This window comes from Scyliorhinus torazame, chromosome 18 (assembly GCF_047496885.1).
Source record: "Scyliorhinus torazame isolate Kashiwa2021f chromosome 18, sScyTor2.1, whole genome shotgun sequence".
In the NCBI taxonomy this organism is placed as follows: domain Eukaryota; kingdom Metazoa; phylum Chordata; class Chondrichthyes; order Carcharhiniformes; family Scyliorhinidae; genus Scyliorhinus; species Scyliorhinus torazame.
This window is the reverse complement of record NC_092724.1, coordinates 24663134-24687318: the sequence shown is the minus strand read 5'-3', so window position 1 is coordinate 24687318 and position 24185 is coordinate 24663134. Positions and strand designations below refer to the sequence as shown.

Genomic DNA, 24185 nt, shown 5'->3' with positions numbered 1-24185 from the left:
GAGAGACAGGGAGGGCGGGGAGAGAGACAGGGAGGGGGGGGAGAGAGACAGGGAGGGGGGGATGAGAGAGACAGGGAGGGGGGGGGAGAGAGACAGGGAGGGGGGGGGAGAGAGACAGGGAGGGGGGGGAGAGAGACAGGGAGGGGGGGGGAGAGAGACAGGGAGGGGGGGGAGAGAGACAGGGAGGGGGGGAGAGAGAGACAGGGAGGGGAGGGGGGGTGAGAGAGACAGGGAGGGGAGGGGGGGTGAGAGAGACAGGGAGGGGAGGGGGGGTGAGAGAGACAGGGGGGGAGGGGGGGGGCGAGAGAGACAGGGAGAGAGACAGGGAGGGCGGGGAGAGAGACAGGGAGGGCGGGGTGAGAGACAGGGAGGGCGGGGAGAGAGACAGGGAGGGCGGGGAGAGAGACAGGGAGGGCGGGGAGAGAGACAGGGAGGGCGGGGAGAGAGACAGGGAGGGCGGGGAGAGAGACAGGGAGGGCGGGGAGAGAGACAGGGAGGGCGGGGAGAGAGACAGGGAGGGCGGGGAGAGAGACAGGGAGGGCGGGGAGAGAGACGGGAGGGCGGGGAGAGAGACAGGGAGGGCGGGGAGAGAGACAGGGAGGGCGGGGAGAGAGACAGGGAGGGCGGGGAGAGAGACAGGGAGGGCGGGGAGAGAGACAGGGAGGGCGGGGAGAGAGACAGGGAGGGCGGGGAGAGAGACAGGGAGGGCGGGGAGAGAGACAGGGAGGGCGGGGAGAGAGACAGGGAGGGGGGGGAAGACAGGGAGGGGGGGAAGACAGGGAGGGGGGGGAAGCCAGGGAGGGGGGGGAAGACAGGGAGGGGGGGGAAGACAGGGAGGGGGGGGAAGCCAGGGAGGGGGGGGAAGACAGGGAGGGGGGGAAGACAGGGAGGGGGGGGAAGACAGGGAGGGGGGGGAAGACAGGGAGGGGGGGGGGGGAAGACAGGGAGGGGGGGAAGACAGGGAGGGGGGGAAGACAGGGAGGGGGGGAAGACAGGGAGGGGGGGAAGACAGGGAGGGGGGGAAGACAGGGAGGGGGGGAAGACAGGGAGGGGGGGAAGACAGGGAGGGGGGAGACAGGGAGGGGGAAGACAGGGAGGGGGAGGAGACAGGGAGGGGGAGGAGACAGGGAGCGGCAGTCGGGGAGGGGGGGGCGGGAAGACAGGGAGGGAGACAAGACAGGGAAGGGGTGTGGGGGGAGAAACAAAGACAGACCTTTCACCACAACCTGTCTCCCTGGTCCCCAATCAGTTTTATTGAATTATTTGTGGATTGAGTTCTAGATGGTAAAACAGGAGCCGAATCTTTGAATTCTTCCATCAGCATCTCAAATATTGAACAATTGAAGAGGCAACTTGACCATAACCAACAGCTGACACCGACTCGGCATCACTGCAGCTCACACACACAAAATGGTCATCCGAGACAAAGTCCACATCAACAGTGGTAGTCAGCACCTACAGTGTCGAGGCTGCCCGCCCGCAGTGTCGAGGCTGCCCGCCCGCAGTGTCGAGGCGATATTCAGTTCCATGGATTATAGGTGGTGTCTAGTTTCTTTGCAGTGTTGTTGAAGGTGATCTCTCTTCCCAATGCAATCCCAAGTCAGTCTACCCTTTCCCCACTAAATCGCCAAGCACCCCCGCTCGCTCCCTCCCTCGCCACACCCCCACACACTCCCCAACCCACAATCTCCAGCACCAACCCAACCAATTTAGGTGATGGGTTCACGCCTGTAATCTGATATTTAGACATAACACAAGAGACACACAGACTGTACAGCAGCAACCGAGAGAGAATCATCCCCTTTTACCCTGCATGTGTGTGTGTGCACTGTACAGATGTACAGGAGCTGACACTTCAACACAAATACGGGCCATACTGTCCCAAAAGTCATGATTCTCTCCACCTCTTCATCTTTTGTCTTTACAAAACGTCCTGCACACGTCACCAATATTAACAGTTAGTTTCCAAGCTCAGTTGACTTGTGTATCTTGGCTGCTGCTGTTGTTGTGATTATTATTCTGACTGCAGGAAGCAACATGCCCAGTAAAGCAGCAGCAGATCGAGAGGGGGCTGGTCATGAGAAGGAGGAATCTCCCTCCCACCTCCTCTAAACACCTGAACTCCAGTCTGTAGTAAAACTCTGCTGCCCGGGAACATCCGTTTCCCAATTGAAACCTCCAGATATCTTCGGAATTCAGCATGATATTCAAATCATATCAAACGCAACCTGTGAGCAGGAGAAACATACAGAGCTTAATAAAGACAGGAAGAATAGTGACAATAATAATAGAAACGAGACTGACAACAACCCTGTTTCCAAATCCTCCATGACCTCACCCCTACCCTCTCTCCGTAACCTCCTTCAATCCCTACAATCCTCGGATCTGGGTCACTGTCCGTGTGGAGTTTGCACATTCTCCCTGTGTTTGCGTGGGTTTCACCCCCACAACCCAAAGATGTGCAGGGTAGGTGGATTGGCCACGCTAAATTGCCCCTTAGTTGGAAAAAATGAATTGGGTACCCTAAATTTTTTAATTTTTTTTAAATGTGTGTGTGATTCTCCCAGTCCCTGGATCTCGGGTGTGTGTGAGATTCTCCCAGTCCCTGTATCTCGGGTATGTGTGTGATTCTCCCAGTCCCTGTATCTCGGGTGTGTGTGAGATTCTCCCAGTCCCTGTATCTCGGGTGTGTGTGTGATTCTCCCAGTCTCTGTATCTCGGGTATGTGTGTGATTCTCCCAGTCCCTGTATCTCGGGTGTGTGTGTGTGTGACTCTCCCAGTCCCTGTATCTCGGGTATGTGTGTGATTCTCACAGTCCCTGTATCTCGGGTGTGTGTGTGATTCTCCCAGTCCCTGTATCTCGGGTGTGTCTGTGTGATTCTCCCAGTCCCTGTATCTCGGGTGTGTGTGTGACTCTCCCAGTCCCTGTATCTCGGGTGTGTGTGTGATTCTCCCAGTCTCTGTATCTCGGGTATGTGTGTGATTCTCCCAGTCCCTGTATCTCGGGTATGTGTGTGTGACTCTCCCAGTCCCTGTATCTCGGGTATGTGTGTGACTCTCCCAGTCTCTGTATCTCGGGTATGTGTGTGACTCTCCCAGTCCCTGTATCTCGAGTGTGTCTGTGTGATTCTCCCAGTCCCTGTATCTCGGGTGTGTGTGTGACTCTCCCAGTCCCTGTATCTCGGGTGTGTCTGTGTGATTCTCCCAGTCCCTGTATCTCGGGCATGTGTGTGATTCTCCCAGTCCCTGTATCTCAGGTGTGTCTGTGTGCTTCTCCCAGTCCCTGTATCTCGGGTATGTGAGTGATTCTCCCAGTCCCTGTATCTCGGGCGTGTGTGTGATTCTCCCAGTCCCTGTATCTCGGGTGTGTCTGTGTGATTCTCCCAGTCCCTGTATCTCGGGTGTGTGTGTGACTCTCCCAGTCCCTGTATCTCGGGTGTGTCTGTGTGATTCTCCCAGTCCCTGTATCTCGGGTGTGTGTGTGATTCTCCCAGTCCCTGTATCTCGGGTGTGTGTGTGTTTCTCCCAGTCCCTGTATCTCGCGTATGTGTGTGATTCTCCCAGTCCCTGGATCTCGGGTATGTGAGTGATTCTCCCAGTCCCTGGATCTCGGGTATGTGTGTGATTCTCCCAGTCCCTGTATCTCGGGTATGTGTGTGTTTCTCCCAGTCCCTGTATCTCGGGTATGTGTGTGATTCTCCCAGTCCCTGGATCTCGGGTGTGTCTGTGTGATTCTCCCAGTCCCTGGATCTCGGGTGTGTCTGTGTGATTCTCCCAGTCCATGTATCTCGGGCGTGTGAGTGATTCTCCCAGTCCCTGTTTCTCGGGTGTGTGTGTGTTTCTCCCAGTCCCTGTATCTCGGGTGTGTCTGTGTGATTCTCCCAGTCCCTGTATCTCGGGTATGTGTGTGATTCTCCCAGTCCCTGTATCTCGGGTGTGTGTGTGATTCTCCCAGTCCCTGTATCTCGGGTATGTGTGTGATTCTCCCAGTCTCTGTATCTCGGGTGTGTCTGTGTTTCTCCCAGTCTCTGTACCTCGGGTATGTGTGTGTTTCTCCCAGTCCCTGTATCTCGGGTATGTGTGTGATTCTCCCAGTCCCTGTATCTCGGGTGTGTCTGTGTGACTCTCCCAGTCTCTGTATCTCGGGTGTGTGTGTGTTTCTCCCAGTCCCTGTATCTCGGGTGTGTGTGTGATTCTCCCAGTCCCTGTATCTCGGGTATGTGTGTGATTCTCCCAGTACCTGTATCTCGGGTGTGTGTGTGTTTCTCCCAGTCCCTGTATCTCGGGTATGTGTGTGATTCCCCCAGTCCCTGTATCTCGGGTATGTGTGTGATTCTCCCAGTCCCTGTATCTCGGGTGTGTGTGTGATTCTCCCAGTCCCTGTATCTCGGGTATGTGTGTGATTCTCCAGGTCCCTGGATCTCGGGTGTGTCTGTGTGACTCTCCCAGTCTCTGTATCTCGGGTGTGTGTGTGTTTCTCCCAGTCCCTGTATCTCGGGTATGTGTGTGATTCTCCCAGTCCCTGTATCTCGGGTGTGTCTGTGTGACTCTCCCAGTCTCTGTATCTCGGGTGTGTGTGTGTTTCTCCCAGTCCCTGTATCTCGGGTATGTGTGTGATTCTCCCAGTCCCTGTATCTCGGGTGTGTGTGTGTTTCTCCCAGTCCCTGTATCTCGGGTGTGTGTGTGTTTCTCCCAGTCCCTGTATCTCGGGTGTGTGTGTGTTTCTCCCAGTCCCTGTATCTCGGGTATGTCTATGTGATTCTCCCAGTCCCTGGATCTGGGATGCGTCTGTGTGATTCTCCCAGTCCCTGTATCTCGGGTGTGTCTGTGTGATTCTCCCAGTCCCTGTATCTCGGGTATGTGTGTGATTCTCCCAGTCCCTGGATCTTGGGTGTGTCTGTGTGATTCTCCCAGTCTCTGTATCTCGGGTGTGTGTGTGTTTCTCCCAGTCCCTGTATCTCGGGTATGTGTGTGATTCTCCCAGTCCCTGTATCTCGGGTGTGTGTGTGACTCTCCCAGTCCCTGTATCTCGGGTGTGTGTGTGTGATTCCCCCAGTCCCTGTATCTCGGGTGTGTCTGTGTGATTCTCCCAGTCACTGGATCTGGGATGCGTCTGTGTGATTCTCCCAGTCCCTGTATCTCGGGTGTGTCTGTGTGACTCTCCCAGTCTCTGTATCTCGGGTATGTGTGTGATTCTCCCAGTCCCTGTACGTCGGGTATGTGTGTGATTCTCCCAGTCCCTGTATCTCGGGTTGTGTGTGATTCCCCCAGTCCCTGTATCTCGGGAATGTGTGTGTTTCTCCCAGTCCCTGTATCTCGGGTATGTGTGTGACTCTCCCAGTCCCTGTATCTCGGGAATGTGTGAGATTCTCCCAGTCCCTGTATCTCGGGAATATGTGTGACTCTCCCAGTCCCTGTATCTCGGGTATGTGTGTGATTCTCCCAGTCCCTGTATCTCGGGTGTGTCTGTGTGATTCTCCCAGTCCCTGTATCTCGGGTATGTGTGTGTTTCTCCCAGTCCCTGTATCTCGGGTATGCTTGTGATTCTCCCAGTCCCTGTATCTCGGGTATGTGTGTGTTTCTCCCAGTCCCTGTATCTCGGGTGTGTGTGTGATTCTCCCAGTCTCTGTATCTCGGGTGTGTCTGTGTGATTCTCCCAGTCCCTGTATCTCGGAAATGTGTGTGATTCTCCCAGTCCCTGTATCTCGGGTATGGGTGTGATTCTCCCAGTCCCTGTATCTCGGGCGTGTGTGTGATTCTCCCAGTCCCTGGATCTCGGGTGTGTGTGTGATTCTCCCAGTCCCTGTATCTCGGGTGTGTCTGTGTGACTCTCCCAGTCCCTGTATCTCGGGTATGTATGTGACTCTCCCAGTCCCTGTATGTCGGGTATGTGTGTGACTCTCCCAGTCCCTGTATCTCGGGTGTGTGTGTGACTCTCCCAGTCTCTGTATCTCGGGTATGTGTGTGACTCTCCCAGTCTCTGTATCTCGGGTATGTGTGTGACTCTCCCAGTCCCTGTATCTCGGGTGTGTGTGTGACTCTCCCAGTCCCTGTATCTCGGGTGTGTGTGTGACTCTCCCAGTCCCTGTATCTCGGGTGTGTGTGTGTGTGACTCTCCCAGTCTCTGTATCTCGGGTATGTGTGTGACTCTCCCAGTCCCTGTATCTCGGGTGTGTGTGTGACTCTCCCAGTCTCTGTATCTCGGGTGTGTGTGTGACTCTCCCAGTCCCTGTATCTCGGGTGTGTGTGTGACTCTCCCAGTCCCTGTATCTCGGGTATGTGTGTGACTCTCCCAGTCTCTGTATCTCGGGTATCTGTGTGACTCTCCCAGTCCCTGGATCTCGGGTGTGTCTGTGTGACTCTCCCAATCCCTGTATCTCGGGTGTGTGTGTGATTCTCCCAGTCCCTGTATCTCGGGTATGTGTGTGATTCTCCCAGTCCCTGTATCTCGGGTGTGTCTGTGTGATTCTCCCAGTCCCTGTATCTAGGGTATGTGTGTGATTCTCCCAGTCCCTGTATCTCGGGTATGTGTGTGATTCTCCCAGTCCCTGTATCTCGGGTGTGTCTGTGTGACTCTCCCAGTCCCTGTATCTCGGGTGTGTGTGAGATTCTCCCAGTCTTCGTATCTCGGGTGTGTCTGTGTGTTTCTCCCAGTCCCTGTATCTCGGGTATGTGTGTGATTCTCCCAGTCCCTGGATCTCGGGTGTGTCTGTGTGATTCTCCCAGTCCCTGTAGCTCGGGTGTGTGTGAGATTCTCCCAGTCCCTGTATCTCGGGTGTGTCTGTGTGACTCTCCCAGTCCCTGTATCTCGGGTGTCTGTGTGATTCTCCCAGTCCCTGGATCTCGGGTGTGTCTGTGTGATTCTCCCAGTCCCTGTATCTCGGGTATGTGTGTGATTCTCCCAGTCCCTGTATCTCGGGTGTGTCTGTGTGATTCTCCCAGTCCCTGTATCTCGGGTATGTGTGTAACTCTCCCAGTCTCTGTATCTCGGGTATGTGTGTGTGACTCTCCCAGTCCCTGTATGTCGGGTGTGTCTGTGTGACTCTCCCAGTCCCTGTATCTCGGGTGTCTGTGTGATTCTCCCAGTCCCTGTATGTCGGGTATGTCTGTGTGACTCTCCCAGTCCCTGTATCTCGGGTGTCTGTGTGACTCTCCCAGTCCCTGTATCTCGGGTGTCTGTGTGACTCTCCCAGTCCCTGTATCTCGGGTGTCTGTGTGATTCTCCCAGTCCCTGTATGTCGGGTATGTCTGTGTGACTCTCCCAGTCCCTGTATGTCGGGTGTGTCTGTGTGATTCTCCCAGTCCCTGTATCTCGGGTGTCTGTGTGATTCTCCCAGTCCCTGTATCTCGGGTATGTGTGTGATTCTCCCAGTCCCTGTATCTCGGGTATGTGTGTGATTCTCCCAGTCCCTGTATCTCGGGTGTGTCTGTGTGATTCTCCCAGTCCCTGTATCTCGGGTATGTGTGTAACTCTCCCAGTCTCTGTATCTCGGGTATGTGTGTGACTCTCCCAGTCTCTGTATCTCGGGTGTGTGTGTGACTCTCCCAGTCCCTGTATCTCGGGCGTGTGTGTGACTCTCCCAGTCCCTGTATCTCGGGTGTGTGTGTGATTCTCCCAGTCCCTGTATCTCGGATATGTGTGTGACTCTCCCAGTCCCTGTATCTCGGATATGTGTGTGACTCTCCCAGTCCCTGTATCTCGGGCGTGTGTGTGACTCTCCCAGTCCCTGTATCTCGGGAATGTGTGAGATTCTCCCAGTCCCTGTATCTCGGGTGTGTGTGTGTTTCTCCCAGTCCCTGTATCTCGGGTGTGTGTGTGACTCTCCCAGTCCCTGTATCTCGGGTGTGTGTGTGATTCTCCCAGTCCCTGTATCTCGGGTATATGTGTGACTCTCCCAGTCCCTGTATCTCGGGTATGTGTGTGTGTAACTCTCCCAGTCCCTGTATCTCGGGTGTGTGTGTGTGTAACTCTCCCAGTCCCTGTATCTCGGGTGTGTGTGTGTAACTCTCCCAGTCCCTGTATCTCGGGTGTGTGTGTGTGTAACTCTCCCAGTCCCTGTATCTCGGGCGTGTGTGTGATTCTCCCAGTCCCTGTATCTCGGGTATGTGTGTGATTCTCCCAGTCTCTGTATCTCGGGCGTGTGTGTGACTCTCCCAGTCCCTGTATCTCGGGTGTGTGTGAGATTCTCCCAGTCCCTGTATCTCGGGTGTGTGTGTGTGATTCTCCCAGTCCCTGTATCTCGGGTATGTGTGTGTTTCTCCCAGTCCCTGTATCTCGGGTATGCGTGTGATTCTCCCAGTCCCTGTATCTCGGGTATGTGTGTGTTTCTCCCAGTCCCTGTATCTCGGGTGTGTGTGTGATTCTCCCAGTCTCTGTATCTCGGGTGTGTCTGTGTGATTCTCCCAGTCTCTGTATCTCGGGTATGTGTGTGTTTCTCCCAGTCCCTGTATCTCGGGTATGCGTGTGATTCTCCCAGTCCCTGTATCTCGGGTGTGTCTGTGTGATTCTCCCAGTCCCTGTATCTCGGAAATGTGTGTGATTCTCCCAGTCCCTGTATCTCGGGTATGGGTGTGATTCTCCCAGTCCCTGTATCTCGGGCGTGTGTGTGATTCTCCCAGTCCCTGGATCTCGGGTGTGTGTGTGATTCTCCCAGTCCCTGTATCTCGGGTGTGTCTGTGTGACTCTCCCAGTCCCTGTATCTCGGGTATGTATGTGACTCTCCCAGTCCCTGTATGTCGGGTATGTGTGTGACTCTCCCAGTCCCTGTATCTCGGGTGTGTGTGTGACTCTCCCAGTCTCTGTATCTCGGGTATGTGTGTGACTCTCCCAGTCTCTGTATCTCGGGTATGTGTGTGACTCTCCCAGTCCCTGTATCTCGGGTGTGTGTGTGACTCTCCCAGTCCCTGTATCTCGGGTGTGTGTGTGACTCTCCCAGTCCCTGTATCTCGGGTGTGTGTGTGTGTGACTCTCCCAGTCTCTGTATCTCGGGTATGTGTGTGACTCTCCCAGTCCCTGTATCTCGGGTGTGTGTGTGACTCTCCCAGTCTCTGTATCTCGGGTGTGTGTGTGACTCTCCCAGTCCCTGTATCTCGGGTGTGTGTGTGACTCTCCCAGTCCCTGTATCTCGGGTATGTGTGTGACTCTCCCAGTCTCTGTATCTCGGGTATGTGTGTGACTCTCCCAGTCCCTGGATCTCGGGTGTGTCTGTGTGACTCTCCCAATCCCTGTATCTCGGGTGTGTGTGTGATTCTCCCAGTCCCTGTATCTCGGGTATGTGTGTGATTCTCCCAGTCCCTGTATCTCGGGTGTGTCTGTGTGATTCTCCCAGTCCCTGTATCTCGGGTATGTGTGTGATTCTCCCAGTCCCTGTATCTCGGGTATGTGTGTGATTCTCCCAGTCCCTGTATCTCGGGTGTGTCTGTGTGACTCTCCCAGTCCCTGTATCTCGGGTGTGTGTGAGATTCTCCCAGTCTTCGTATCTCGGGTGTGTCTGTGTGTTTCTCCCAGTCCCTGTATCTCGGGTATGTGTGTGATTCTCCCAGTCCCTGGATCTCGGGTGTGTCTGTGTGATTCTCCCAGTCCCTGTAGCTCGGGTGTGTGTGTGATTCTCCCAGTCCCTGTATCTCGGGTGTGTCTGTGTGACTCTCCCAGTCCCTGTATCTCGGGTGTCTGTGTGATTCTCCCAGTCCCTGGATCTCGGGTGTGTCTGTGTGATTCTCCCAGTCCCTGTATCTCGGGTATGTGTGTGATTCTCCCAGTCCCTGTATCTCGGGTGTGTCTGTGTGATTCTCCCAGTCCCTGTATCTCGGGTATGTGTGTAACTCTCCCAGTCTCTGTATCTCGGGTATGTGTGTGTGACTCTCCCAGTCCCTGTATGTCGGGTGTGTCTGTGTGACTCTCCCAGTCCCTGTATCTCGGGTGTGTGTGTGATTCTCCCAGTCCCTGTATGTCGGGTATGTCTGTGTGACTCTCCCAGTCCCTGTATCTCGGGTGTCTGTGTGACTCTCCCAGTCCCTGTATCTCGGGTGTCTGTGTGACTCTCCCAGTCCCTGTATCTCGGGTGTCTGTGTGATTCTCCCAGTCCCTGTATGTCGGGTATGTCTGTGTGACTCTCCCAGTCCCTGTATGTCGGGTGTGTCTGTGTGATTCTCCCAGTCCCTGTATCTCGGGTGTCTGTGTGATTCTCCCAGTCCCTGTATCTCGGGTATGTGTGTGATTCTCCCAGTCCCTGTATCTCGGGTATGTGTGTGATTCTCCCAGTCCCTGTATCTCGGGTGTGTCTGTGTGATTCTCCCAGTCCCTGTATCTCGGGTATGTGTGTAACTCTCCCAGTCTCTGTATCTCGGGTATGTGTGTGACTCTCCCAGTCTCTGTATCTCGGGTGTGTGTGTGACTCTCCCAGTCCCTGTATCTCGGGCGTGTGTGTGACTCTCCCAGTCCCTGTATCTCGGGTGTGTGTGTGATTCTCCCAGTCCCTGTATCTCGGATATGTGTGTGACTCTCCCAGTCCCTGTATCTCGGATATGTGTGTGACTCTCCCAGTCCCTGTATCTCGGGCGTGTGTGTGACTCTCCCAGTCCCTGTATCTCGGGAATGTGTGAGATTCTCCCAGTCCCTGTATCTCGGGTGTGTGTGTGTTTCTCCCAGTCCCTGTATCTCGGGTGTCTGTGTGACTCTCCCAGTCCCTGTATCTCGGGTGTGTGTGTGATTCTCCCAGTCCCTGTATCTCGGGTATATGTGTGACTCTCCCAGTCCCTGTATCTCGGGTATGTGTGTGTGTAACTCTCCCAGTCCCTGTATCTCGGGTGTGTGTGTGTGTAACTCTCCCAGTCCCTGTATCTCGGGTGTGTGTGTGTAACTCTCCCAGTCCCTGTATCTCGGGTGTGTGTGTGTGTAACTCTCCCAGTCCCTGTATCTCGGGCGTGTGTGTGATTCTCCCAGTCCCTGTATCTCGGGTATGTGTGTGATTCTCCCAGTCTCTGTATCTCGGGCGTGTGTGTGACTCTCCCAGTCCCTGTATCTCGGGTGTGTGTGAGATTCTCCCAGTCCCTGTATCTCGGGTGTGTGTGAGATTCTCCCAGTCCCTGTATCTCGGGTATGTGTGTGACTCTCCCAGTCCCTGTATCTCGGGCGTGTGTGTGACTCTCCCAGTCCCTGTATCTCGGGTGTGTGTGAGATTCTCCCAGTCCCTGTATCTCGGGTGTCTGTGTGATTCTCCCAGTCCCTGTATCTCGGGTATGTGTGTGTGACTCTCCCAGTCCCTGTATCTCGGGCGTGTGTGTGACTCTCCCAGTCCCTGTATCTCGGGTGTGTGTGTGATTCTCCCAGTCCCTGTATCTCGGGTATGTGTGTGACTCTCCCAGTCTCTGTATCTCGGGTATGTGTGTGATTCTCCCAGTCCCTGTATCTCGGGTGTGTCTGTGTGATTCTCCCAGTCCCTGGATCTCGGGTGTGTCTGTGTGATTCTCCCAGTCCCTGTATCTCGGGTATGTGTGTGATTCTCCCAGTCCCTGTATCTCGGGCGTGTGTGTGATTCTCCCAGTCCCTGTATCTCGGGTATGTGTGAGATTCTCCCAGTCCCTGTATCTCGGGTGTGTGTGTGTGATTCTCCCAGTCCCTGTATCTCGGGTATGTGTGTGTGATTCTCCCAGTCCCTGTATCTCGGGTATGTGTGTGATTCTCCCAGTCCCTGGATCTCGGGTATGTGTGTGTGATTCTCCCAGTCCCTGTATCTCGGGTATGTGTGTGATTCTCCCAGTCCCTGTATCTCGGGTATGTGTGTGATTCTCCCAGTCCCTGTATCTCGGGTATGTGTGTGATTCTCCCAGTCCCTGTATCTCGGGCGTGTGTGTGATTCTCCCAGTCCCTGTATCTCGGGTATGTGTGTGATTCTCCCAGTCCCTGTATCTCGGGTGTGTCTGTGTGATTCTCCCAGTCTTTGTATCTCGGGTGTGTGTGTGATTCTCCCAGTCCCTGGATCTCGGGTGTCTGTGTGTTTCTCCCAGTCCCTGGATCTCGGGTGTGTCTGTGTGATTCTCCCAGTCCCTGTATCTCGGGTATGTGTGTGATTCTCCCAGTCCCTGTATCTCGGGTATGTGTGTGATTCTCCCAGTCCCTGTATCTCGGGTGTGTCTGTGTGACTCTCCCAGTCTTTGTATCTCGGGTATGTGTGTGATTCTCCCAGTCCCTGTATCTCGGGTGTGTCTGTGTAATTCTCCCAGTCCCTGTATCTCGGGTGTGTCTGTGTGACTCTCCCAGTCTTTGTATCTCGGGTGTGTCTGTGTGATACTCCCAGTCCCTGTATCTCGGGTGTGTGTGATTCTCCCAGTCCCGGTATCTCGGGTGTGTCTGTGTGATTCCCCCAGTCCCTGTATCTCGGGAATGTGTGTGTTTCTCCCAGTCCCTGTATCTCGGGTATGTGTGTGACTCTCCCAGTCCCTGTATCTCGGGAATGTGTGAGATTCTCCCAGTCCCTGTATCTCGGGAATATGTGTGACTCTCCCAGTCCCTGTATCTCGGGTATGTGTGTGATTCTCCCAGTCCCTGTATCTCGGGTGTGTCTGTGTGATTCTCCCAGTCCCTGTATCTCGGGTATGTGTGTGTTTCTCCCAGTCCCTGTATCTCGGGTATGCTTGTGATTCTCCCAGTCCCTGTATCTCGGGTATGTGTGTGTTTCTCCCAGTCCCTGTATCTCGGGTGTGTGTGTGATTCTCCCAGTCTCTGTATCTCGGGTGTGTCTGTGTGATTCTCCCAGTCCCTGTATCTCGGAAATGTGTGTGATTCTCCCAGTCCCTGTATCTCGGGTATGGGTGTGATTCTCCCAGTCCCTGTATCTCGGGCGTGTGTGTGATTCTCCCAGTCCCTGGATCTCGGGTGTGTGTGTGATTCTCCCAGTCCCTGTATCTCGGGTGTGTCTGTGTGACTCTCCCAGTCCCTGTATCTCGGGTATGTATGTGACTCTCCCAGTCCCTGTATGTCGGGTATGTGTGTGACTCTCCCAGTCCCTGTATCTCGGGTGTGTGTGTGACTCTCCCAGTCTCTGTATCTCGGGTATGTGTGTGACTCTCCCAGTCTCTGTATCTCGGGTATGTGTGTGACTCTCCCAGTCCCTGTATCTCGGGTGTGTGTGTGACTCTCCCAGTCCCTGTATCTCGGGTGTGTGTGTGACTCTCCCAGTCCCTGTATCTCGGGTGTGTGTGTGTGTGACTCTCCCAGTCTCTGTATCTCGGGTATGTGTGTGACTCTCCCAGTCCCTGTATCTCGGGTGTGTGTGTGACTCTCCCAGTCTCTGTATCTCGGGTGTGTGTGTGACTCTCCCAGTCCCTGTATCTCGGGTGTGTGTGTGACTCTCCCAGTCCCTGTATCTCGGGTATGTGTGTGACTCTCCCAGTCTCTGTATCTCGGGTATCTGTGTGACTCTCCCAGTCCCTGGATCTCGGGTGTGTCTGTGTGACTCTCCCAATCCCTGTATCTCGGGTGTGTGTGTGATTCTCCCAGTCCCTGTATCTCGGGTATGTGTGTGATTCTCCCAGTCCCTGTATCTCGGGTGTGTCTGTGTGATTCTCCCAGTCCCTGTATCTAGGGTATGTGTGTGATTCTCCCAGTCCCTGTATCTCGGGTATGTGTGTGATTCTCCCAGTCCCTGTATCTCGGGTGTGTCTGTGTGACTCTCCCAGTCCCTGTATCTCGGGTGTGTGTGAGATTCTCCCAGTCTTCGTATCTCGGGTGTGTCTGTGTGTTTCTCCCAGTCCCTGTATCTCGGGTATGTGTGTGATTCTCCCAGTCCCTGGATCTCGGGTGTGTCTGTGTGATTCTCCCAGTCCCTGTAGCTCGGGTGTGTGTGAGATTCTCCCAGTCCCTGTATCTCGGGTGTGTCTGTGTGACTCTCCCAGTCCCTGTATCTCGGGTGTCTGTGTGATTCTCCCAGTCCCTGGATCTCGGGTGTGTCTGTGTGATTCTCCCAGTCCCTGTATCTCGGGTATGTGTGTGATTCTCCCAGTCCCTGTATCTCGGGTGTGTCTGTGTGATTCTCCCAGTCCCTGTATCTCGGGTATGTGTGTAACTCTCCCAGTCTCTGTATCTCGGGTATGTGTGTGTGACTCTCCCAGTCCCTGTATGTCGGGTGTGTCTGTGTGACTCTCCCAGTCCCTGTATCTCGGGTGTCTGTGTGATTCTCCCAGTCCCTGTATGTCGGGTATGTCTGTGTGACTCTCCCAGTCCCTGTATCTCGGGTGTCTGTGTGACTCTCCCAGTCCCTGTATCTCGGGTGTCTGTGTGACTCTCCCAGTCCCTGTATCTCGGGTGTCTGTGTGATTCTCCCAGTCCCTGTATCTCGGGTATGTGTGTGATTCTCCCAGTCCCTGTATCTCGGGTGTGTCTGTGTGATTCTCCCAGTCCCTGTATCTCGGGTATGTGTGTAACTCTCCCAGTCTCTGTATCTCGGGTATGTGTGTGACTCTCCCAGTCTCTGTATCTCGGGTGTGTGTGTGACTCTCCCAGTCCCTGTATCTCGGGCGTGTGTGTGACTCTCCCAGTCCCTGTATCTCGGGTGTGTGTGTGATTCTCCCAGTCCCTGTATCTCGGATATGTGTGTGACTCTCCCAGTCCCTGTATCTCGGATATGTGTGTGACTCTCCCAGTCCCTGTATCTCGGGCGTGTGTGTGACTCTCCCAGTCCCTGTATCTCGGGAATGTGTGAGATTCTCCCAGTCCCTGTATCTCGGGTGTGTGTGTGTTTCTCCCAGTCCCTGTATCTCGGGTGTGTGTGTGACTCTCCCAGTCCCTGTATCTCGGGTGTGTGTGTGATTCTCCCAGTCCCTGTATCTCGGGTATATGTGTGACTCTCCCAGTCCCTGTATCTCGGGTATGTGTGTGTGTAACTCTCCCAGTCCCTGTATCTCGGGTGTGTGTGTGTGTAACTCTCCCAGTCCCTGTATCTCGGGTGTGTGTGTGTAACTCTCCCAGTCCCTGTATCTCGGGTGTGTGTGTGTGTAACTCTCCCAGTCCCTGTATCTCGGGCGTGTGTGTGATTCTCCCAGTCCCTGTATCTCGGGTATGTGTGTGATTCTCCCAGTCTCTGTATCTCGGGCGTGTGTGTGACTCTCCCAGTCCCTGTATCTCGGGTGTGTGTGAGATTCTCCCAGTCCCTGTATCTCGGGTGTGTGTGTGTGATTCTCCCAGTCCCTGTATCTCGGGTATGTGTGTGTTTCTCCCAGTCCCTGTATCTCGGGTATGCGTGTGATTCTCCCAGTCCCTGTATCTCGGGTATGTGTGTGTTTCTCCCAGTCCCTGTATCTCGGGTGTGTGTGTGATTCTCCCAGTCTCTGTATCTCGGGTGTGTCTGTGTGATTCTCCCAGTCTCTGTATCTCGGGTATGTGTGTGTTTCTCCCAGTCCCTGTATCTCGGGTATGCGTGTGATTCTCCCAGTCCCTGTATCTCGGGTGTGTCTGTGTGATTCTCCCAGTCCCTGTATCTCGGAAATGTGTGTGATTCTCCCAGTCCCTGTATCTCGGGTATGGGTGTGATTCTCCCAGTCCCTGTATCTCGGGCGTGTGTGTGATTCTCCCAGTCCCTGGATCTCGGGTGTGTGTGTGATTCTCCCAGTCCCTGTATCTCGGGTGTGTCTGTGTGACTCTCCCAGTCCCTGTATCTCGGGTATGTATGTGACTCTCCCAGTCCCTGTATGTCGGGTATGTGTGTGACTCTCCCAGTCCCTGTATCTCGGGTGTGTGTGTGACTCTCCCAGTCTCTGTATCTCGGGTATGTGTGTGACTCTCCCAGTCTCTGTATCTCGGGTATGTGTGTGACTCTCCCAGTCCCTGTATCTCGGGTGTGTGTGTGACTCTCCCAGTCCCTGTATCTCGGGTGTGTGTGTGACTCTCCCAGTCCCTGTATCTCGGGTGTGTGTGTGTGTGACTCTCCCAGTCTCTGTATCTCGGGTATGTGTGTGACTCTCCCAGTCCCTGTATCTCGGGTGTGTGTGTGACTCTCCCAGTCTCTGTATCTCGGGTGTGTGTGTGACTCTCCCAGTCCCTGTATCTCGGGTGTGTGTGTGACTCTCCCAGTCCCTGTATCTCGGGTATGTGTGTGACTCTCCCAGTCTCTGTATCTCGGGTATGTGTGTGACTCTCCCAGTCCCTGGATCTCGGGTGTGTCTGTGTGACTCTCCCAATCCCTGTATCTCGGGTGTGTGTGTGATTCTCCCAGTCCCTGTATCTCGGGTATGTGTGTGATTCTCCCAGTCCCTGTATCTCGGGTGTGTCTGTGTGATTCTCCCAGTCCCTGTATCTCGGGTATGTGTGTGATTCTCCCAGTCCCTGTATCTCGGGTATGTGTGTGATTCTCCCAGTCCCTGTATCTCGGGTGTGTCTGTGTGACTCTCCCAGTCCCTGTATCTCGGGTGTGTGTGAGATTCTCCCAGTCTTCGTATCTCGGGTGTGTCTGTGTGTTTCTCCCAGTCCCTGTATCTCGGGTATGTGTGTGATTCTCCCAGTCCCTGGATCTCGGGTGTGTCTGTGTGATTCTCCCAGTCCCTGTAGCTCGGGTGTGTGTGTGATTCTCCCAGTCCCTGTATCTCGGGTGTGTCTGTGTGACTCTCCCAGTCCCTGTATCTCGGGTGTCTGTGTGATTCTCCCAGTCCCTGGATCTCGGGTGTGTCTGTGTGATTCTCCCAGTCCCTGTATCTCGGGTATGTGTGTGATTCTCCCAGTCCCTGTATCTCGGGTGTGTCTGTGTGATTCTCCCAGTCCCTGTATCTCGGGTATGTGTGTAACTCTCCCAGTCTCTGTATCTCGGGTATGTGTGTGTGACTCTCCCAGTCCCTGTATGTCGGGTGTGTCTGTGTGACTCTCCCAGTCCCTGTATCTCGGGTGTGTGTGTGATTCTCCCAGTCCCTGTATGTCGGGTATGTCTGTGTGACTCTCCCAGTCCCTGTATCTCGGGTGTCTGTGTGACTCTCCCAGTCCCTGTATCTCGGGTGTCTGTGTGACTCTCCCAGTCCCTGTATCTCGGGTGTCTGTGTGATTCTCCCAGTCCCTGTATGTCGGGTATGTCTGTGTGACTCTCCCAGTCCCTGTATGTCGGGTGTGTCTGTGTGATTCTCCCAGTCCCTGTATCTCGGGTGTCTGTGTGATTCTCCCAGTCCCTGTATCTCGGGTATGTGTGTGATTCTCCCAGTCCCTGTATCTCGGGTATGTGTGTGATTCTCCCAGTCCCTGTATCTCGGGTGTGTCTGTGTGATTCTCCCAGTCCCTGTATCTCGGGTATGTGTGTAACTCTCCCAGTCTCTGTATCTCGGGTATGTGTGTGACTCTCCCAGTCTCTGTATCTCGGGTGTGTGTGTGACTCTCCCAGTCCCTGTATCTCGGGCGTGTGTGTGACTCTCCCAGTCCCTGTATCTCGGGTGTGTGTGTGATTCTCCCAGTCCCTGTATCTCGGATATGTGTGTGACTCTCCCAGTCCCTGTATCTCGGATATGTGTGTGACTCTCCCAGTCCCTGTATCTCGGGCGTGTGTGTGACTCTCCCAGTCCCTGTATCTCGGGAATGTGTGAGATTCTCCCAGTCCCTGTATCTCGGGTGTGTGTGTGTTTCTCCCAGTCCCTGTATCTCGGGTGTCTGTGTGACTCTCCCAGTCCCTGTATCTCGGGTGTGTGTGTGATTCTCCCAGTCCCTGTATCTCGGGTATATGTGTGACTCTCCCAGTCCCTGTATCTCGGGTATGTGTGTGTGTAACTCTCCCAGTCCCTGTATCTCGGGTGTGTGTGTGTGTAACTCTCCCAGTCCCTGTATCTCGGGTGTGTGTGTGTAACTCTCCCAGTCCCTGTATCTCGGGTGTGTGTGTGTGTAACTCTCCCAGTCCCTGTATCTCGGGCGTGTGTGTGATTCTCCCAGTCCCTGTATCTCGGGTATGTGTGTGATTCTCCCAGTCTCTGTATCTCGGGCGTGTGTGTGACTCTCCCAGTCCCTGTATCTCGGGTGTGTGTGAGATTCTCCCAGTCCCTGTATCTCGGGTGTGTGTGAGATTCTCCCAGTCCCTGTATCTCGGGTATGTGTGTGACTCTCCCAGTCCCTGTATCTCGGGCGTGTGTGTGACTCTCCCAGTCCCTGTATCTCGGGTGTGTGTGAGATTCTCCCAGTCCCTGTATCTCGGGTGTCTGTGTGATTCTCCCAGTCCCTGTATCTCGGGTATGTGTGTGTGACTCTCCCAGTCCCTGTATCTCGGGCGTGTGTGTGACTCTCCCAGTCCCTGTATCTCGGGTGTGTGTGTGATTCTCCCAGTCCCTGTATCTCGGGTATGTGTGTGACTCTCCCAGTCTCTGTATCTCGGGTATGTGTGTGATTCTCCCAGTCCCTGTATCTCGGGTGTGTCTGTGTGATTCTCCCAGTCCCTGGATCTCGGGTGTGTCTGTGTGATTCTCCCAGTCCCTGTATCTCGGGTATGTGTGTGATTCTCCCAGTCCCTGTATCTCGGGCGTGTGTGTGATTCTCCCAGTCCCTGTATCTCGGGTATGTGTGAGATTCTCCCAGTCCCTGTATCTCGGGTGTGTGTGTGTGATTCTCCCAGTCCCTGTATCTCGGGTATGTGTGTGTGATTCTCCCAGTCCCTGTATCTCGGGTATGTGTGTGATTCTCCCAGTCCCTGGATCTCGGGTATGTGTGTGTGATTCTCCCAGTCCCTGTATCTCGGGTATGTGTGTGATTCTCCCAGTCCCTGTATCTCGGGTATGTGTGTGATTCTCCCAGTCCCTGTATCTCGGGTATGTGTGTGATTCTCCCAGTCCCTGTATCTCGGGCGTGTGTGTGATTCTCCCAGTCCCTGTATCTCGGGTATGTGTGTGATTCTCCCAGTCCCTGTATCTCGGGTGTGTCTGTGTGATTCTCCCAGTCTTTGTATCTCGGGTGTGTGTGTGATTCTCCCAGTCCCTGGATCTCGGGTGTCTGTGTGTTTCTCCCAGTCCCTGGATCTCGGGTGTGTCTGTGTGATTCTCCCAGTCCCTGTATCTCGGGTATGTGTGTGATTCTCCCAGTCCCTGTATCTCGGGTATGTGTGTGATTCTCCCAGTCCCTGTATCTCGGGTGTGTCTGTGTGACTCTCCCAGTCTTTGTATCTCGGGTATGTGTGTGATTCTCCCAGTCCCTGTATCTCGGGTGTGTCTGTGTAATTCTCCCAGTCCCTGTATCTCGGGTGTGTCTGTGTGACTCTCCCAGTCTTTGTATCTCGGGTGTGTCTGTGTGATACTCCCAGTCCCTGTATCTCGGGTGTGTGTGATTCTCCCAGTCCCGGTATCTCGGGTGTGTCTGTGTGATTCTCCCAGTCCCTGGATCTCGGGTGTGTGTGTGACTCTCCCAGTCTCTGTATCTCGGGTATGTGTGTGACTCTCCCAGTCCCTGTATCTCGGGTATGTGTGTGACTCTCCCAGTCTCTGTATCTCGGGTATGTGTGTGACTCTCCCAGTCCCTGTATCTCGGGTATGTGTGTGACTCTCCCAGTCCCTGTATCTCGGGTATGTGTGTGTTTCTCCCAGTCCCTGTATCTCGGGTGTGTCTGTGTGATTCTCCCAGTCCCTGTATCTCGGGTGTGTCTGTGTGATTCTCCCAGTCCCTGTATCTCGGGTATGTGTGTGATTCACCCAGTCCCTGTATCTCGGGTATGTGTGTGTGACTCTCCCAGTCCCTGTATGTCGGGTGTGTGTGTGATTCTCCCAGTCTCTGTATCTCGGGTATGTGTGTGTGACTCTCCCAGTCCCTGTATGTCGGGTGTGTCTGTGTGATTCTCCCAGTCCCTGTATCTCGGGTATGTGTGTGATTCTCCCAGTCTCTGTATCTCGGGTATGTGTGTGACTCTCCAAGTCCCTGTATCTCGCGTATGTGTGTGATTCTCCCAGTCTCTGTATCTCGGGTATGTGTGTGATTCTCCCAGTCCCTGTATCTCGGGTATGTGTGTGACTCTCCCAGTCCCTGTATCTCGCGTATGTGTGTGATTCTCCCAGTCCCTGTATCTCGGGTGTGTGTGTGATTCTCCCAGTCCCTGTATCTCGGGTATGTGTGTGACTCTCCCAGTCCCTGTATCTCGCGTATGTGTGTGATTCTCCCAGTCCCTGTATCTCGGGTGTGTGTGTGATTCTCCCAGTCCCTGGATCTCGGGTGTGTCTGTGTGATTCTCCCAGTCCCTGTAGCTCGGGTGTCTGTGTGATTCTCCCAGTCCCTGTATCTCGGGTATGTGTGTGATTCTCCCAGTCTTTGTATCTCGGGTGTGTCTGTGTGATTCTCCCAGTCCCTGGATCTCGGGTGTGTGTGTGACTCTCCCAGTCCCTGTATCTCGGGTATGTGTGTGACTCTCCCAGTCCCTGTATCTCGGGTATGTGTGTGACTCTCCCAGTCTCTGTATCTCGGGTATGTGTGTGACTCTCCCAGTCCCTGTATCTCGGGTATGTGTGTGTTTCTCCCAGTCCCTGTATCTCAGGTGTGTCTGTGTGATTCTCCCAGTCCCTGTATCTCGGGTGTGTCTGTGTGATTCTCCCAGTCCCTGTATCTCGGGTATGTGTGTGATTCTCCCAGTCCCTGTATCTCGGGTATGTGTGTGTGACTCTCCCAGTCCCTGTATCTCGGGTATGTGTGTGATTCTCCCAGTCTCTGTATCTCGGGTATGTGTGTGTGACTCTCCCAGTCTCTGTATCTCGGGTATGTGTGTGACTCTCCTAGTCCCTGTATCTCGGGTATGTGTGTGTTTCTCCCAGTCCCTGTATCTCGGGTGTGTCTGTGTGATTCTCCCAGTCCCTGTATCTCGGGTGTGTCTGTGTGATTCTCCCAGTCCCTGTATCTCGGGTATGTGTGTGATTCTCCCAGTCCCTGTATCTCGGGTATGTGTGTGTGACTCTCCCAGTCCCTGTATCTCGGGTATGTGTGTGATTCTCCCAGTCTCTGTATCTCGGGTATGTGTGTGTGACTCTCCCAGTCCCTGTATGTCGGGTGTGTCTGTGTGATTCTCCCAGTCCCTGTATCTCGGGTATGTGTGTGATTCTCCCAGTCTCTGTATCTCGGGTATGTGTGTGACTCTCCCAGTCCCTGTATCTCGCGTATGTGTGTGATTCTCCCAGTCCCTGTATCTCGGGTGTGTGTGTGATTCTCCCAGTCCCTGTATCTCGGGTATGTGTGTGACTCTCCCAGTCCCTGTATCTCGCGTATGTGTGTGATTCTCCCAGTCCCTGTATCTCGGGTGTGTGTGTGATTCTCCCAGTCCCTGGATCTCGGGTGTGTCTGTGTGATTCTCCCAGTCCCTGTAGCTCGGGTGTCTGTGTGATTCTCCCAGTCCCTGTATCTCGGGTGTGTGTGTGACTCTCCCAGTCCCTGTATCTCGGGTGTGTGTGTGATTCTCCCAGTCCCTGGATCTCGGGTGTGTCTGTGTGATTCTCCCAGTCCCTGTAGCTCGGGTGTCTGTGTGATTCTCCCAGTCCCTGTATCTCGGGTGTGTGTGTGTGATTCTCCCAGTCCCTGTATCTCGGGTGTGTCTGTGTGACTCTCCCAGTCCCTGTATCTCGGGTGTGTCTGTGTGATTCTCCCAGTCCCTGTATCTCGGGTGTGTGTGACTCTCCCAGTCTCTGTATCTCGGGTATGTGTGTGTTTCTCCCAGTCCCTGGATCTCGGGTGTGTGTGTGATTCTCCCAGTCCCTGTATCTCGGGTATGTGTGTGATTCTCCCAGTCCCTGTATCTCGGGTATGTGTGTGATTCTCCCAGTCCCTGTATCTCGGGTGTGTGTGACTCTCCCAGTCTCTGTATCTCGGGTATGTGTGTGTTTCTCCCAGTCCCTGTATCTCGGGTGTCTGTGTGATTCTCCCAGTCCCTGTATCTCGGGTGTGTCTGTGTGACTCTCCCAGTCTTTGTATCTCGGGTGTGTCTGTGTGATTCTCCCAGTCCCTGTATCTCGGGTATGTGTGTGATTCTCCCAGTCCCTGGATCTCGGGTGTGTCTGTGTGATTCTCCCAGTCCCTGTATCTCGGGTATGTGTGTGATTCTCCCAGTCCCTGTATCTCGGGTATGTGTGAGATTCTCCCAGTCCCTGGATCTCGGGTGTGTCTGTGTGATTCTCCCAGTCCCTGTATCTCGGGTATGTGTGTGATTCTCCCAGTCCCTGTATCTCGGGTATGTGTGTGATTCTCCCAGTCCCTGTATCTCGGGTGTGTGTGACTCTCCCAGTCTCTGTATCTCGGGTATGTGTGTGTTTCTCCCAGTCCCTGTATCTCGGGTGTCTGTGTGATTCTCCCAGTCCCTGTATCTCGGGTGTGTCTGTGTGACTCTCCCAGTCTTTGTATCTCGGGTGTGTCTGTGTGATTCTCCCAGTCCCTGTATCTCGGGTATGTGTGTGATTCTCCCAGTCCCTGGATCTCGGGTGTGTCTGTGTGATTCTCCCAGTCCCTGTATCTCGGGTGTGTGTGTGAGATTCTCCCAGTCCCTGGATCTCGGGTGTGTCTGTGTGATTCTCCCAGTCCCTGTATCTCGGGTATATGTGTGACTCTCCCAGTCCCTGTATCTCGGGTATGTGTGTGTTTCTCCCAGTCCCTGTATCTCGGGCGTGTGTGTGACTCTCCCAGTCCCTGTATCTCGGGCGTGTGTGTGACTCTCCCAGTCCCTGTATCTCGGGCGTGTGTGAGACTCTCCCAGTCCCTGTATCTCGGGTGTGTGTGTGACTCTCCCAGTCTCTGTATCTCGGGTATGTGTGTGATTCTCCCAGTCCCTGTACGTCGGGTATGTGTGTGATTCTCCCAGTCCCTGTATCTCGGGAATGTGTGTGTTTCTCCCAGTCCCTGTATCTCGGGTATGAGTGTATTTCTCCCAGTCTCTGTATCTCGGGTATGTGTGTGTTTCTCCCAGTCCCTGTATCTCGGGTATGTGTGTGATTCTCCCAGTCCCTGTATCTCGGGTGTGTGTGTGATTCTCCCAGTCCCTGTATCTCGGGTATGTGTGTGTTTCTCCCAGTCTCTGTATCTCGGGTATGTGTGTGTTTCTCCCAGTCTCTGTATCTCGGGTATGTATGTGATTCTCCCAGTCCCTGTACGTCGGGTGTGTGTGTGATTCTCCCAATCCCAGAGGCCGCACTTGTAAGCCCATTATTCCATTGCTAGATAAATGCTAAACGGAGAACGATCCTGTGTGGTAACACTTGCCCCGGCTCTCACACTAACAGCATCTATCCTTTCCAATCAGTCTCTAGTCCAGAGACTGACACTTACAGCCGTACTCAGTGTCTCCTCTGGATGATCTGTTTCAGACGAACTTCACTCTCAGCTGCTACAATGGGAACCTCACTCTCAATGTGATAATTAATCAGATGAGTGATATTTTCAAACAGTAAATCCTTCGTCCGAACCTGGAAAGAAGGAGCAGAGATTAGATTAGATCAGATTTAGATTTATTGTCACGTGTACCCAGGTACAGTGAAAAGTATGGTTCTGCATACAGTCCAGGCAGATCACTCCAGACATGAAAACATAGGACATACAATAAATGCACAATGTAAATACATAGACATAGGGTGAAGCATACAGAGTGTAGTCCTACACAGTAGAGAAGATGTGTAGAGAGATCAGATCAGTCCATAAGAGGGTCATTTAGGAGTCTGGGAACAGCAGGGAAGAAGCTGTTTTGGAATCTGTTATCCATGTTCTCAGACTTTTGTATCTCCTTCCCAATGGAAGAGATTGGAAGAGAGAATAAGCCAGGTGAGAGGGGCCTTTGATTATGCTGCCCGCTTTCGCAAGGCAGCGGATGGTGTTGACAGAGTCAATGGATGGGAGGCGGGTTCGCGTGATGGACTGGGCGGTGTTCACAACTCTCTGTAGTTTCTTACGGTTCCGCAGGGATCAGTGCTGGGACCTTTGCTGTTTGTAGCATATATAAATGATTTGGAGGAAAATGTAACTGGTCTGATTAGTAAGTTTGCAGACGACACAAAGGTTGGTGAAATTGCGGATAGCGATGAGGACTGTCAGAGGATACAGCAGGATTTAGATTGTTTGGAGACTTGGGCGGAGAGATGGCAGATGGAGTTTAATCCGGACAAATGTGAGGTAATGCATTTTGGAAGGTCTAATGCAGGTAGGGAATATACAGTGAATGGTAGAACCCTCAAGAGTATTGACAGTCAAAGAGATCTAGGTGTACAGGTCACTGAAAGGGGAAACACA

At 53.8% G+C, this 24185-nt stretch overlaps 1 protein-coding gene across 1 annotated transcript in view; it reads right to left on the bottom strand.

The window, feature by feature from the left end:
- Nucleotides 1-1231: 1231 nt before the first annotated feature.
- LOC140395768 (SHC-transforming protein 2-like) overlaps nucleotides 1232-24185 on the bottom strand; it is a 49856-nt gene continuing 26902 nt past the window's right edge. Inside the window, exons 5-6 of the mRNA XM_072483925.1 lie at nucleotides 23232-23368; nucleotides 1232-2228 (exon numbers count right to left, since the gene is read on the bottom strand). Coding sequence (XP_072340026.1) covers nucleotides 23240-23368 — 129 coding nt within the window. The 3' untranslated portion in view covers nucleotides 1232-2228; nucleotides 23232-23239. The remainder of the gene's footprint in view (nucleotides 2229-23231; nucleotides 23369-24185) is intronic.